General features: G+C 36.1%; 1 protein-coding gene across 2 annotated transcripts in view; it reads right to left on the bottom strand.

The window, feature by feature from the left end:
- Positions 1-7,314, bottom strand: part of LOC100648656 — a 49,531-nt gene extending 42,217 nt beyond the window's left edge. The window contains exons 1-2 of one of the 2 annotated variants that reach the window (XM_012316204.3): positions 5,279-7,314; positions 4,902-5,186 (exon numbers count right to left, since the gene is read on the bottom strand). In XM_012316204.3, the coding sequence (XP_012171594.1) occupies positions 4,902-5,104 (203 nt within the window). In that variant the 5' untranslated portion in view covers positions 5,105-5,186; positions 5,279-7,314. Of the gene's footprint in view, positions 1-4,901 lie in introns of both variants that reach the window. The other variant, XM_003400583.4, reaches the window with a different exon arrangement.
- Positions 7,315-14,976: the final 7,662 nt, after the last annotated feature.

The raw sequence follows: 14,976 nt of genomic DNA, 5'->3' as shown, positions 1-14,976 counted from the left end.
ATTCTAGCTTAATAGTTTAATTGTTCATTAAAATAATAAAGTAAAATACAATATAGAATTATTAAAATTTGAAATGAAACTAGATTGCAAAATCAAAGAATATTAGCCCGTTAGACAGAAAATATAATAGATAGGCTAATCATATTTTTAGCATAGGATTTTCAGGTTTAACCCCTTCCATGTTCATTGTCAGAATCTCATTCACGTGCCCAGGTGCTTCTTGGGTGGGAGGAAGGCAATGAGCATGATGAGTAGTCTATAAACTTAACAATTTTTTCAGCGACTGACGTTGCGTTAGTGAATCGTGCACGATGTATTTTCCACTGTGTGTGTATGTGGTTAGGCTGTGGAATTGCGTCGTTTTTGCTATTTATTATAATGTTGAAATAATTATGGATTCGGAAATATGAATCCAATTACCATTGAAAATAACAGTGTTAATAAATAAATATTGTGGATTATAAATAGTAATAATACTAATTTCAGTATTAAACTGCGATGATAATTACATTGATTACAATACAGCGATTTATTCTAGTCAAATTATTTCTTTATATGATATACATATACATGATTATATACGATTGTGGGTATTTAATTAATATTGAAATTTAAATATATTTGGATAATCAAAGTTGAAATATATAGAATATTTTTACGCAATGGTCGCTAGCCATCGTCAGTCGATTTCAGGAAAATGGTACGTACTTTAGAGTGTGAAAGTTGTATGCCAAACTCGGGTGTCGGAGGCGTCCCGGGACGTCTCTCTAGTGTAGGCCTTTGCGCCCGGGTTATGTGTGAGAACCGTGGAGTGAATGTGTTGGTATGCTTGTTTTGCCATTTTTTTCAGTTTTAAATAAAGGTTTCCGGGTAGGATAGGTAGCATATTTTCTGGTATGAATGTTAACTATAAGTAGGTAGGGCCGGGCAGGTTGGCACAGTCTTTCGTCGGGTAGGCGCGTTTTCGCGTGTCCAACCTGTTTCAGGAAATTTGATTTGAAAAATTGACGGTGAAGCTGGCATCACGAATGGAGCATACCATTTGTCTTGAGCCTTGCCTATCGATTTTTCGAATATCGCGGTCGTGGTCGCGAGTGGGTTCCGAAACGAACGTTTATTGCTCGAGCTTGCACATGCGAACGGACAGCGGTCGCTATGATCGTTGGTCGTCCATGTGCGCTGGGAGTAGCATCCGCGATTTATCTTTTTATTTTACCTTTATAAGTTATTTTTTATTTTTGCGATTAGAAAGACTCGAGCCTAGATTTAAGTTTCAGCGGGCATTGCGCCCGAAGTAAGAAGAGGCTATGAGCCGAAGAGGCCCGGCAAACTGCCGTTCAAGAGGGCAACTACCAATGGCTCTCCATCCTCTGGATCATCCAGAGCATGGAAAGTCATTCTCGTTACTACTTTGTCACTATGCTCGCTTTTAGTATTTGTAGTAGTAGTAATAATAGTTCTTTCTTTTCTGTTTTGGCCGATGTATATGTCAGGCCATCATCACATTGGGTAAATCGCGGTTTTTCTTATTAGTGTCGCAAGAGATTAATTACGGGTTGAATTAGAGTTGCGAAATAATAACGTGCCTTTTTATTAATGTCGCGAGAGAATGATTACGGTTTGAATTAGAGTCGCGATAAAATGATAATCGCGCCCGTTTTAGAGTTGCGAATTACGACATCGCGATTGTCTTTTGCAATTTTTATTATGAACTTTTAGAACTTCCTAGAGAATTATACGTATCAAAATTTATCTTTTTCTATTGTTTAAAATTAGATTATAGAAATATTAGTTTTTAATTAATTGTATAGTATTGTAAGTTGCAATACCAAAATATGCGAAGTAGCTTTTGATATAGTAAATAGTAATTTTCACTGAATTCACTTTAAGAGTTAGCGTTGCGATAATATTCCATCACGATTTCTAATTATTTTTCTTTTTAGCGTTGCGATAATGAATGGTCGCGTTTTGTTAAATAGAGTTGCGTTTACAAAATACCCAAAACCCTTCGACTGCATTTGTGGAAGACCTGAATCACTCGATACAACTACAAGAGTTGTACGATTGTGATCGTTCATCAGCAACCTCCTAAATGGTTGCACTGGTATATGTCAGCCTTCCACTACATTGTGCAAATCGCAATTTTTTTTATTAATGTCACGAGAGAATGATTACGGTTTGAATTAGAGTTGCGATAAAATGATGTGTTTGCTTTAGAGTTGCGAATTATGATATCGCGATTTTCTTTTGCAATTTTGATTACGAATTTCCAGAATTTCTAAGAAAGTAATACATATTAGTTTTCTTGTGTCCTTTAAAATTTTTCCTTCTTTTAAGATTAGATTTAAAATTATTAACGTTTCATTAACTTTATAATACTGCAGTTTGTACTAATATAGTATAATATTTGAACTAGCTTTTTCTTCATATAGTGAATTAGTGAATAATGAATTAGTTAATATCGCAAATATGATGAAGTACTTATCGCGATTTGATTTTGAGAATTTTCTATTTCATAATTACATGTAGTAAATTAAAGTTTGTGGAATAGAATGAATATACCACTCACGGTCTGTTTCCGGGGATTGTATTGAGTGGATACTTTGATGGCCCTTCTGGCTTTTAGAGTAATTTTTTTCAGCTCCTTTTATTACTAAAGTGTTTGTGATTGAAAATACTGCTAAGATATGTTTGCTTAATAATAATGAATATTTTTGCGGAGGAATACTATTATTATTATTATATATAAAGTGAAATAGATATACTGAAATATTTGGATATCATTTCCATACACTATTGCATTATTAACTTATTTAAAAGACATATATAACTCCAGTTTATCTTTCTAAAATTAATAACAGTGAATGTCTGTTATTATAGTCTTATTTTGTAACAACTGATATGAATTGATTAGTTTGGTGAAAGAGTTATTGTTGTCTTGGTTAAATGAAAGGTCATTTGATGGTTTAAAAGTAAATCATATGGTTTTAATCGCGTTTTTTTCATCTTAGTATTTCAATTCAATTTAAATTCAATTTTTTTAATTCAAATTTAAATTCAAATTTTTAAGTTCATATTGAGGTTTTGATGATTTCATATTTTCTTGTACCTAATGTGTCCTTCTTTCAGCTTTTTTTTAAAGTATCAATTCAATAATTAAGTATGTTCCAGATGTATTAACTCGTGGAAAGTGTAAATTATATATATGGAATTTTAATCACTATTGAGAGATACATATGAACAAACGATTCAAATACGGAATAGTAGGTATTAGAAAAGAAGAAACAAAAAAAAATGTTTAATCATTGGTAGTTAATTACATATATCTCATAAAATTGAAATAACTTTTTTGTGATTTGTGTCTGTTTCAGGATTCATTGTAAGATCGACTATAGAACAATTATATTATGTATCCCACACAATGTTCCAAACAATTTCCCGTTCCTTCCCTTTATGACAATTTTTGTGTAGATAGGTTTCTTTTATATGGGATCCCTATAAATAGGCTTCCAAATTTTTCTAGTTAGGACTCGTAGAAGAACAGTTGAGAATTCTGATACTTAGGATAAATTAAAGGACCTCTAGATTTCTGATGAGTAGGGTTTAAAGAGATCTCTAGGTTCGTGATAGGAAGGTTTCTACATATAAAGACCCTTTTAGACCCTCATAGGTAGAGCTAATACAAAATTTTTTATTTTATTTTAATCGATTTAAATTCAAGTTTGTTTCAGAAATATCTACAGAAACAGTGGGAAGAGGAGGTAACAGAGTATTTCAAGCTACAAATATACGATACGCTTTAAAGGAACCATTCCATAAAATACCCTTTGTCCCAGCCCCTTTATTATATTAAGATATTTGTGTAGTTAGAACTCATAAGAGCTTTGGGGTTTTAATAGGCAAATTAAATTTGATTATCAATTAAGTAGAGGTTTTCTTGAAATTAGCAAATAGGGTGCTTTCCAATACGTTGCTTTTAATGCTTTCAGTGCTTGCGGTTAGTTTTGGGTTAAATGCATGCATAATTAAAATACTATTTAGTAATAGTAGTAGTAATAAATAGTAGTAGTAGTAGTAGTAGTAGTAGTAGTAGTAGTAGTAGTAGTAGTAGTAGTAGTATTTAAATTTTATATTTTTTACTGTTAGATTTAGTTGTTCGCGTCGGTTTTCTAAACGTTTCTTTTGATGTTCCTTTTGTATAACGATCAGAGGTTTGAATGTTTTGCAAACGCACATCAAAAGAAGAATTTCCTTAAACTTTTGAATACAAAATTAGTCAATTCTTGCGTAAAAGGAAGGGTGGATGGGATCGTGGATAGGGAGGGTCTCCACTCGCAGCAACCTCCACGTGGTGAGACCCGGGTAATCGACATTATTTCATATATAATTACTAATCGCATTACTATACGTGATACAATTATTAATTATATAGCAAATAATACGAGCTGATTGGCTGCGATCGCGATTGTAGTTAAATTATTTATTGTTATTGTTAGATATTTATTAAATAGTCTCGTTGATTTGTGTATGGGCGAAAACGACATAGGTTTTCATCTTGTAGTTGTCTTTGAGTAAAAATATGTTCAATAATTTAAAAGGTTGTCATTATATTTCTTGAAGTTTATCTTGCAATACTAAACACTTCATTTAATTTTGTGTTAAACTGAACAATTATTGCACATATTCATATTGTAATTATAAGATATGACCGCCTGTATATTATACAGAATCTGGTAATAAAGTTTAATTGTAATTCTAAGTAATCATATTCAAATCAATTCAAAGTTGTCATATTCTTCTATAAATCAATCACTAAACAATTCATTAAATACTTCCCTTGCATTTATATACAGTTCCTTACTTTCCTTCATTATCTGTGATATAATAGAAAACTGACTTACCTGTCGAAAGTAAGACTGTCTTGTCCGTAATCACACGTGTTGCATCCGCTGCACCTCGATGATAAATCAGATTCTCGATCGGCATCATCGGAGCGACCATGTTCCTTTCGATGATCAGTTACAATACTCCACGTTCTATGGATAAGGTAGAATAGGTAAAGCGACTTGCTTCGTTGGCAAGGCTGCGATCTTGTGTTCCCCATTTTATCAGTTGTCAGTACTTTGCGACGTGCAATTTTTTATTTATCTTGACTTTTATTGCTTTAATCAGTTCTCAAAGAAGGTCTGAAATTTCGATAAAAATAAACTTTCACAATTTGCGATCATACGAAGCAAGGTAAGAAAGCACTTGTCTCTAGTTTCTTCCTATTTCATACCTTTATAGAGTTTCTTCTATTCTCTTTATTTCATTCGTTTATAGTTTCATAGATTCCCTTCTATTTTCTCAGATTAATTCGTTTTAACGCTACGAGATACATTAACGATATGCACCGCGTACAGAGTGCTTTTTGTAATCCTCTTTGCTCGCAAGATTTTTCTCCTTATCGATCAGATATCTCGCGTGATACGCCCACATTCCTTGGACAATGAGGAATTTTTCTCGCGCGATGTCTCACCGATATCACGCTATCTCCTGCATTGTCTTTGCCTCCACCAGCGTGTGTTCGTACTTGCGTAATTACAGGCTTGGCTGACCCCTCGAAGGGTGCATTTATAAATTAGCCGCGTGTGTCTACCCTTCTTTCACCATCGGCGGAAGCGTTAAAAGCACGTCCTCGTAACTTTATTAACATATCTCGACATGCAAATCCATAAATTATCCCCACGACTTCAACACGTGATCGTTTAAGCGATTTCTATATCGTTATTTGTACATTTCTATCGGGTGACATACGAACAGTACCTTGGTTGCATAATGTCATCGATGCACTTACACGTGCACCCTCGGATCGTGTTCGGTTGAATCTTAATTTTCGCTTAATTACGACTTCATTAATTAGAGTAATTCGCTCTACGGGTACAATTATAGTCTCGTTACTGATACCGGTATACGCGTCCTTGCTACGATTCACGCGACATATTATCTTCGTGTCGTTAACGTCATTAGTGTCACAGTAGTCGGTGGCTCGACGATTCCCATACTTGTTGCTCGTGTACTGCCATCATGTACGGCCCCCGTTGGCGCACTCGGATGGAAAAGAACGAGTTCCTTCGAAACGCGTCCTGTCGCGAACGTCCACAGCCATTCATCTTATCCAGTGGCACATTAGACCTTTCGTCGTGCAAATTTCTTTCAAATCGATATAACGGCGTCCCGATGGAAATTTCGAACGATTCACGATTGCACACGTACCACGCGGAACGAATCGAGACGTCTTATCGTTCCATGCCGATTTACAGCGATAAGAATCTAATGAACAGTTGGATGAATCAATTTGTCCGAAGAAAGTAAACGCTGTTCGCACCAAGTATTAAAAGAGGAATTGATTAATCGATGAATGACGAATGACGCGACGAGCGGAACCTCTGTGAACTTTTGCAAAAACCCAGCCAGACGGTATGGCTAGAAAACCTAGTGATCCACTGACACGCGAAAAATCGTTGAAACCGTTATTACGCTGCATTACGAGCTCATTCCGACGCAGGGAGCATTTTTCCTCCGTTTAAGGCAATCGATTTCTTACGCCTTTCTTTCTTTCTTTCTTTCTTAGAACTGTTATCCGTAGTACTGTCCGACTTGTTTTCTCTCAAACGACCGAGATCGCTAATGATTCTGTCTCTTTAGTAAATAGATCATACATTCTTCTTATACACGAATCCTATTCATAATAAATCAAATTTCATGGTATAAATATAGCAATATCTCCCGATGCTATTTGTATCGTAATATTTACCAACACAACGAGTCGTCACAAGCCGTCTACTTGAACCATAATCTACGCATTTCGATCGCTCGAACGGTCTCGTACGAGGTCCTCGCTGATGCGTGTCGCCGTTTTAATTGTACTGAATTTCTCTCGAACGCGCGTCTGTGTTAAACGTAAAAAACGTTAGCTCTAAAATCGAGCGAAACTTGTCGAATGCCCGAATCCGTCTTACAACTTCCTGTCCACTGGAGAATCACATTTCACTTTCTTCGACGTCTGTGTCACGCGTCACTGCCGCCGACGTTTACCACACACTTGGTTTTCAATCGTGTTCCTCCTTTCTCGAAGCGGCGGGCGTTCGCTAATTATATATTTTCTGACGTAGGTTGGAAATTGGCGCGTGTACGCGGACCCCATAGGTATGTATCGAAAGGTCGGTAAAAATCCTTGCACGAGAGGCTGCGGAGGCATTCACCGGGCGGGTTTCAACAGCCGACTGCCAACTCGTGAATGCCCCGAGGTGCACGTGTGAGCATCGCCTCTCTCCAACGAAGCTCCTCCACATCCCGCCTCGCGGTCGCCACCAACGTCCAAGAGAATTCACGAACCGCGTGTGGGTCAAGCCACGACCTACGTCGCACCCGTGCCCTGTAGGTCGCATCAAATACGCGTAAACAAGGGATCGATTCACTGGGTCAGCTTCCTCGATCTACTAACCCTTCATGGTCGTACGTTGATCTGAACTTTACATTTCGTTCCGCTCTTTCTATTTTCGACAGTTATTCGGTCATTAAAACGAAATTAACTTATTAATCTTTCGTGATTTTACGTACATCTGAACTTTACATTTCGTTGCATCCTTTTCTTCTGATATATGAGATATACACGTATGTAGTCTTTTATACTGAAACTTAATTCGATACAAAGGTACGTATGGCAATGTAGGTTATTTGTTTAATCTATTTACTTTTTATGGCTTTACGGTCGACTGAGTTTCATCTTTCGACTTATTCTTTTTTCTTTTTAGATACAAGATATATGTACTTTTTTTATACTGAAGTTTAATTGATTACACATACGTCGATGTAGATTATTGAAACTATATTGATGAATCTATTAACCTTCCGCAGTTTTGCGTAGATCTGAACTTTATACTTTGTTTTATTCTTTTAACATATGAGAAATGTATACTCTTCTGTATCGAAGCTTAATTCGATACAATTATGTCAACGTGGATTATTGGAAGGAAATTGGTTAATCTATTAACCTTTCGTGGTTCTACCGTGGTTCTACTTTGATTTGAATTTTTTATTCTTTTATTTCCAACGTATAAGATATATTCTCTTGTATTGAAGTTTAATTTGATACGAATATATCTTTGCAGGTTATTGAAATTACATTGGTAAATTTATTATTAATCGATAGATCTATTGGTAAATCTATTAATCCTTTGTAGTTCTAGGGGAAAATGAACTTTGGATGTCTTGTATCATTCTTTCCTATTTTAGTACATCCATAAAAAATATATCTTCTGCATTAAAACTTAATTTGATACAGAAATATGAATCACTTGCAATCTTACGTCAAGTTGAACTCTGGACACTATTTGCCGTATCGCATTTCCTACTTTCAGAATGTAAAATGGATTTTTTGTTGTATGAAAGTTAAACCTGATAGAAGCGTGTATGTTATTGAATCTTGTTTTTTAACATCTGTCTACGACAGAGGATTCCAGGAATTTATTTAATATTCCTTTCGTCACTATTTCTCTTACCACCATAATTGTGCAATTACATGTTTAAAGAAATTGGAAGACTCATAGATAAGTTCGTTTAGCTCTTACTTATTCATGCGACTTTTTGCATATCTCTGATTGATGTAACGAGCTTCTGTAAAGTATCTACAATATTGCGTTTGCGCAATTTCTGCACATTATTTCACTGCTAGATCATTAATAGAAGAAATGAGAAGCAACTGATAGAAATTTCTGTGGATCTTCTGTGAAGATCGACAAGCCTGATAAGATCGAGATAAACGATCGGGTAAATTGCCGTGTGATTTTTTCAGTGTTCATGAGTTTGTAATTTTCATTGGGGAAAAGGAACGCGATGGGCGTGTAATAGGAAACTGATTTCGAACCTGGTGGTTGGATTAAGGGTGAAAGTAAATTGTTCGTTGGTTTGTTGAAGAATGTTTATTCGAAGGGGAAGCCGGAGTCGATCGCGGTTCTCTCGATTTACAGGCATCGTCTGAATTGCGCTGGAACGTCGAGGTAAAAGGTGAAATTCCAAACGAGTCTTCTTCATCGCGAAACATCCTCGGAACATTAATAAGACGGCTCGCAAAATAGATACTTCCTCGCTGCGTAATTCGCATCCTGCGAGTGAGTTGGATAGATTCGGTTCGTTTTAATATGCGAGAGCTTATCCTTATCATCCTCGAAGTGAATTTACAAAAAGAAAAAAAATGAATGTTACCGCGTTTGTTAGTTTTCACCGAAGATGAAATCCGTTAGTACCCAGGTCGTGTTGATTTTACTGTGATTTTCTAATGAAAGGTAATCAAGTACCGGTGCGGGATAGAATTGGCAAGAAGCGTGGTTTTCACGACTGAAAATGGGTCTGCACTGTAACAGACACGCGAGAAAGACCCCTTTAATCAACGAAGCAGGAAACCCCCGAAGAAAAAACGTTATTTTCACTAAGCGATTTATTATTCTTTGCAGAGACTGTCACTTATTAGTCATTGAGATTCATCAATCTTTCCGATTCACGATATCGAACGTGAAAAGGCGATAATATATCGTTTAATCTTTCTCGACAAGTGTTTCTTCTTTATCATTGAATATTTTAATAACTTTATCTGTTAACCTTATGTCATTTTGCCTTCAACCTTATGCTCAACCTTGATGCCATTTTGACTTCGAACAAAAATTGATTCTTCAATTTCGCGCTAATCTAGTTGGATTCATGCGATGTTCCTTAATCGAAGATTCTCGGGAAGCTAATAATTTACGGTAATTGTACTGCCGTGTTATGCAATCGAAGATTATAAAATCGACACAATCTATGTATATAAATATAAGGTAATATCCATGGTGTTAGTGACTATCGTGACGGTAGATCGAGTTTTCTATTTGACGAGTACTAATAACCCGTGTAAATCTCGTAGCGGGACCAACAGGTTTTCGGCTTAAACACCATATTTTACCGTGCAATCCTAACACCGAAAACATAGAATAGTCTACTTGTACATTATCGTTCATAAGTATTTTATAAGTATAGTTTTACAAATATGGGTATAGGTATATGTTATATAAAACATCTTAAAGTTTCCTTAACGCTATAATGAGAAACTAATGCCATAATTACATTAATCAAATTTGAAACCAGTACGAAAATGTATATGGAATTACAGGATATTTACTGCTAACATTGTATTAATAAAAAAATAATAATTAACTGTTTAAATGCTTTTATAGTCTCTATGAAATATATATACTTGTACTAAGTATCTTATAACTTTCGTGTACATCTTTAGATTTGTTCTAAACTTTACCAATATAATCTTGAAATTTCAACATGAAATTTCAGACCTACGTATACATATTGATAAAAGAGGTTTCTGCAAGTATTTGAATGCCTTTGTAAGCTGTTAGAATGCAGTAATTTCAAAGTATCGAAATACTTATGGACGGTAATGTATCTCTAGATTGAATAGAACGTTGCGAATCTCTAACCAAAACAGATCAGTCCGTGTTCGGTGCACAAGATAAGCGATTGCACTCGTGTATCATTCGGTGAAAAGAAACCGTAGCTACTTCCGGCTTCTTGTGCAATGTCGGGAACAAGGAAACGCTATGAACGTACTAATGAGATGGGTCTTGCAATTATTATCGCACGTCGCAGCGATTTGGCTCGTAAAGTCGCATTGCAACTCTGATTCTTTGTTTTCTTCTATACGTTATCGTTCATCGTTTTTCCATTCATTGCTGCAAATGTGTGATCGTAATTATAGATTCAAGTGGTCGCATTTTTCAACTCTGTTACATTGTTAACAAGGTGGAACCGGAGCTCTTGATTATTTATATGATCCACTTAGGAATAATCTAAAAATTTCAAGGCCTCTCTGTTATTACAATTGTATACAATGCACCGTCAGATTTATACGACTGTACGCAATTTTTTTAATCGTAAAATAAATTTTATGTTCTTTAGAACCTGCTATACTGATTTCCTCCATACGTATTTAATTTGTTTGGTTGCTCGATCGTATACAATAGAGCATAAGATTTATATGATTATATGCCTTTTTTTATTATAAAGTGAATTCCATGTTTAAAGCCTGCTATACTGCGATCATTTATTTGAGCATGTTTTTTGTTTCATAAATTTATAAAGACAATTGCCTGTAAGAGATTTCACTTTTAAGTCACGGTTAAGTAGTAATTTCAAACGTCAAACGAAAGACTGAAATTAAGAATTCCCTATAATTTAATACATTGAAGAAAATTACAGGCACTCAATGTTCCCTTTATTCCGAATGGCTCTTATACAATTCTCCTATAGAGTAGAGGATAAAATAAGAATAAAAAAAAAAAAAAAAAGAAAAACGGTCTTGACAGCCGGTCGTTAAATTCCAAGGAAGAAACATAAAGCAAAGTCAGAGTACAGATCTAAGAAAAGTAGGCATATCGAAAAATACATGAAAATGTAACGCTTCGAATACGAATGAAATTCAAATAGAAGTTTTTAAGGAAACGCCGTTTTAATCGTGTTAGATCAAATCGAAATAGCGTAAAGACAGAACCAGCTTATTGATACTTCGTATTAGAACCGCGCAAAGTATGTCCCCCAAGCTAAAACTTCATTTTCATTTGATAACTGATCGTAACCTTTGCGTAATCGTGTCGTGAATGAAAGCTCGATCCTTTCACGCGAGGTAGTGACCTTTCCGGTTGCGAGAGATCGTCTCGTAGGAAGCGTAAAACGTGGCTGCTGGTTAATCCATGGGTCAGGATGGATCCACCGTGTACGGTGATTCTTCTGGGTCAGATTCACGCTTGACCTGGGCTGAACGGATACTTGTAACCATGTATCAAGCGGCAAGAACACTGCTCCTTCCGGATGCTTGCGCAATGTAAGGAACAAGGAAGTCGAGAAGGAAATAATAATTATTACCGTCTTACAGTAGCAAATCGTTGTCCGGCGAACGAACGAATCGTTGAAGCATTCACCGAAACTAAATCAAAGCTTTTGCTTTCGAATCCTCGGAATAACAGCAACAGATCCTCTACAACAGAACTATACAATAGAGATTTGACTTTGTCAGGATACAAACAGTTTATACGTGTGTTATGCAGGTATAATTAGAGTTAATATTATTATGCTCGGATGAGTGAATTCTACCAATGAGAGTTCTATTGTAAGATGTAATTATTATAATGGCCTAATAGCAAATTGTTGTCATATTAAGAAACCATTGGAGCATTCATCGATATACTTTTTTATATTGAAGTTTAATTCCATACAAATATATCGCCGTAGGTTATTGGAATGAGATTGGTTAATCTATTAAATTTTCTTGGTTCTACATCGATCTGACTTTTACGTTCCGTTCTATTTTTTTTTATTTTATCTTGCTATTATCATGCTGGTACAGTAGCAGATCGCAGTCATGCAAACGGATCATCGGAGCATTAACTGAAACTAAATGAAAGCTTTTACCATCGAATCATCGAGCACAGATCGCTTCTGTATTAAAACGCGCGCGAAGAAGATCGCGTTGTTGGTTGTTTTGTAACGTTCCCCGATGGGATCGATAGCCTTTCACGTCGATCGCTTCGGAACGATCGATTATAAAACGTTTCACCGTGGTCCATTTGGAGAGTCTACGCGGAGCTTCTTACACGCGATTTACCTCGAACGTTTTCAAAATTATCACGTGATGAATATCGTGAATAGGAATCCAAAGATTACAAGGTTTTGTACCGGAAGCATAGTGAATCGGCACCATAAAAAGATATTGTTCGAAAATTACAGTGGAAGAGTTAGCCCGATGGGCGTTCCCCGCGAGCTTACGTAAAATGAAGATACGATTCCATGAGAAGAAGCGCATGCACAAAAAGGATACGTAAACCGTACTATAATATCTATAATACTCGTGTGACCGTGGTTTGGCATCGCTATGTAGGCAGTACACGGGGAGATCGTGGCTGGGAATTACGTAAGCTTCGCGAGAGAAAGATTGTCCGCTAGAAAGCATGTCAATGTAGCAATCTGGCCGTTTTTATATAGTTTTCTAATAGCCTGTCTCTTGTTCGCTGTAATTCTTTGTCGTCACGCTCCGACCATCGAAACTGGAATAAATCGATAGTTTTCATTCAATAAAATCCCTAATATCAGTTGAAAAGTATTATGGAATTACAGAGTATCGGAAATATCAATTTTCCAGCACGTCGTTCAACCTAGATTTTTTTCAATCGAACGACAGAGAGAAAGAGAACACGGTGAACGGTTAATGCGTCGTCCTTCGCCAAAGGCAAAGAATTAAATCGAGTTAAAAAGTTGACGGAGCAGGATCACCGTTAAGTGGAACAAGGTGTCGCCCCGTATTACCTTCGCCGACTGACCTATAAATTTCGCATACATTAAAATATGTTTAGTCCAATTTTTACGAATGAACACACCTTACATCTTCAAGGTATATACGAAAGGCCATCAGCATGTTAATGGTTTTAGATATCCAGGTTCGTTGAACTATCACGAGTCTAGAGATAGCTAATTTTTCAAGTTCTATATAAACGTTTTTAATGCTCCTTACATATGCCTATAAATCACTTCATAAATCTGTCGATGGATTTCTCATTATCTTACGATATACTCTTTAACTTGCCTGTTTTGCATCGAAACTGTACTCGTATTAATAAGAAGCTAATGATATAATTTGACGTAAGTCGTACACATATGCATATTTTTCGTAGTATTTTTCTTTTGCCCGTCGAGACGAGCAGTAGCAAAAGATGGATAACACTCGGTCTAGTGATTGAAGACGCCGATCGTATCGTCGAAGAAAGGTGATAAAACACGTCTTCCCAATAAGCACCGACAGGCGCAATTACGGTTATCTACAGTTAAGGTCAGGGAAAAAAGGAGTTCGGGTCTCGTCGGTCTAGTTTGCCATGTTAGATCGATGCGCGATTGCACCTCTGTACTCGTTCGCTTAGAAAGATGTATCCAACGCGTATGCGGCGATGGCCGAGCTACGCCCATCTTAGACGGTATTATATACCGTTATATTATTTATAACGAGGAAACATATTTTGCCTACGCTTATGCGCCTTCCCGCCCTCTATGCCTGTATTTTCTTCGCTTCCTTCATTCACCACGATCATACGATCGTACTTTCGTTCGAATGTTAATTGCAGTTGCAAGGACAGTATCGAGTCGACCAATGTTATTTATGAAGCACGACAAGTGTCTGCACCGATTAGTTTATCAACTTATATCGCGGATTATCAAATATCTTTGAATGCGCCCGCCGCTTAATAACAGGGGCCCACTTTATCGACCTTCACTTTAATGGTTTCTTTAAATGTACCTTGTCTGTGGTTAAATGTATACTAATTTCCCACAGTGGTTTGCTGGATTGCCTTTTTTTGTCGAGGATTTTATATCTTTTTAATCCATTCTTTCCTCCTTCTATTTCTGAGATTATAGATCTGTATGTATATGGCATACAAAGATTTCCGATCAGAATACATTTTTAACTTTATATTCGAAAGATGATATCTAAAAGAATTTTAAATAATATTTGGATATAAGAGTATGATTAAGAAAATATTGTAATACACAAGCACTGTTAAATGATTGTATAACATTACTTAAAATTCTTTTTAATAATAATAAAAGAATATCATTTTTAAAGTATAAAGTGAGAAATCTCTCTGGTCAGAAACTTTTATACGCCACTGTAGCGTTTCCTTTCTAAATCTTTTAATTTCTTCATCTTGTGTCCTGCGTTCAATTACCTCTCACTGTATCCACTGTGACTGAACCTATTTATTATGCTAATTAAAGTCTGCCATGTACGGATAAAACAAAAGAAAGAAACCCAGGAAAAGGAAACGAGGAAAAGCACCATAGACAACTTTTTTCGTAGTCGCCCGCTTTTTTAACTTACTGTCAGGAATCGCGTTTAAAACTTCA

This window comes from Bombus terrestris, chromosome 14 (genome assembly GCF_910591885.1).
Source record: "Bombus terrestris chromosome 14, iyBomTerr1.2, whole genome shotgun sequence".
In the NCBI taxonomy this organism is placed as follows: Eukaryota; Metazoa; Arthropoda; class Insecta; order Hymenoptera; family Apidae; genus Bombus; species Bombus terrestris.
The sequence above is the reverse complement of the archived record's forward strand: the minus strand, read 5'-3'. Positions and strand labels throughout refer to the sequence as shown.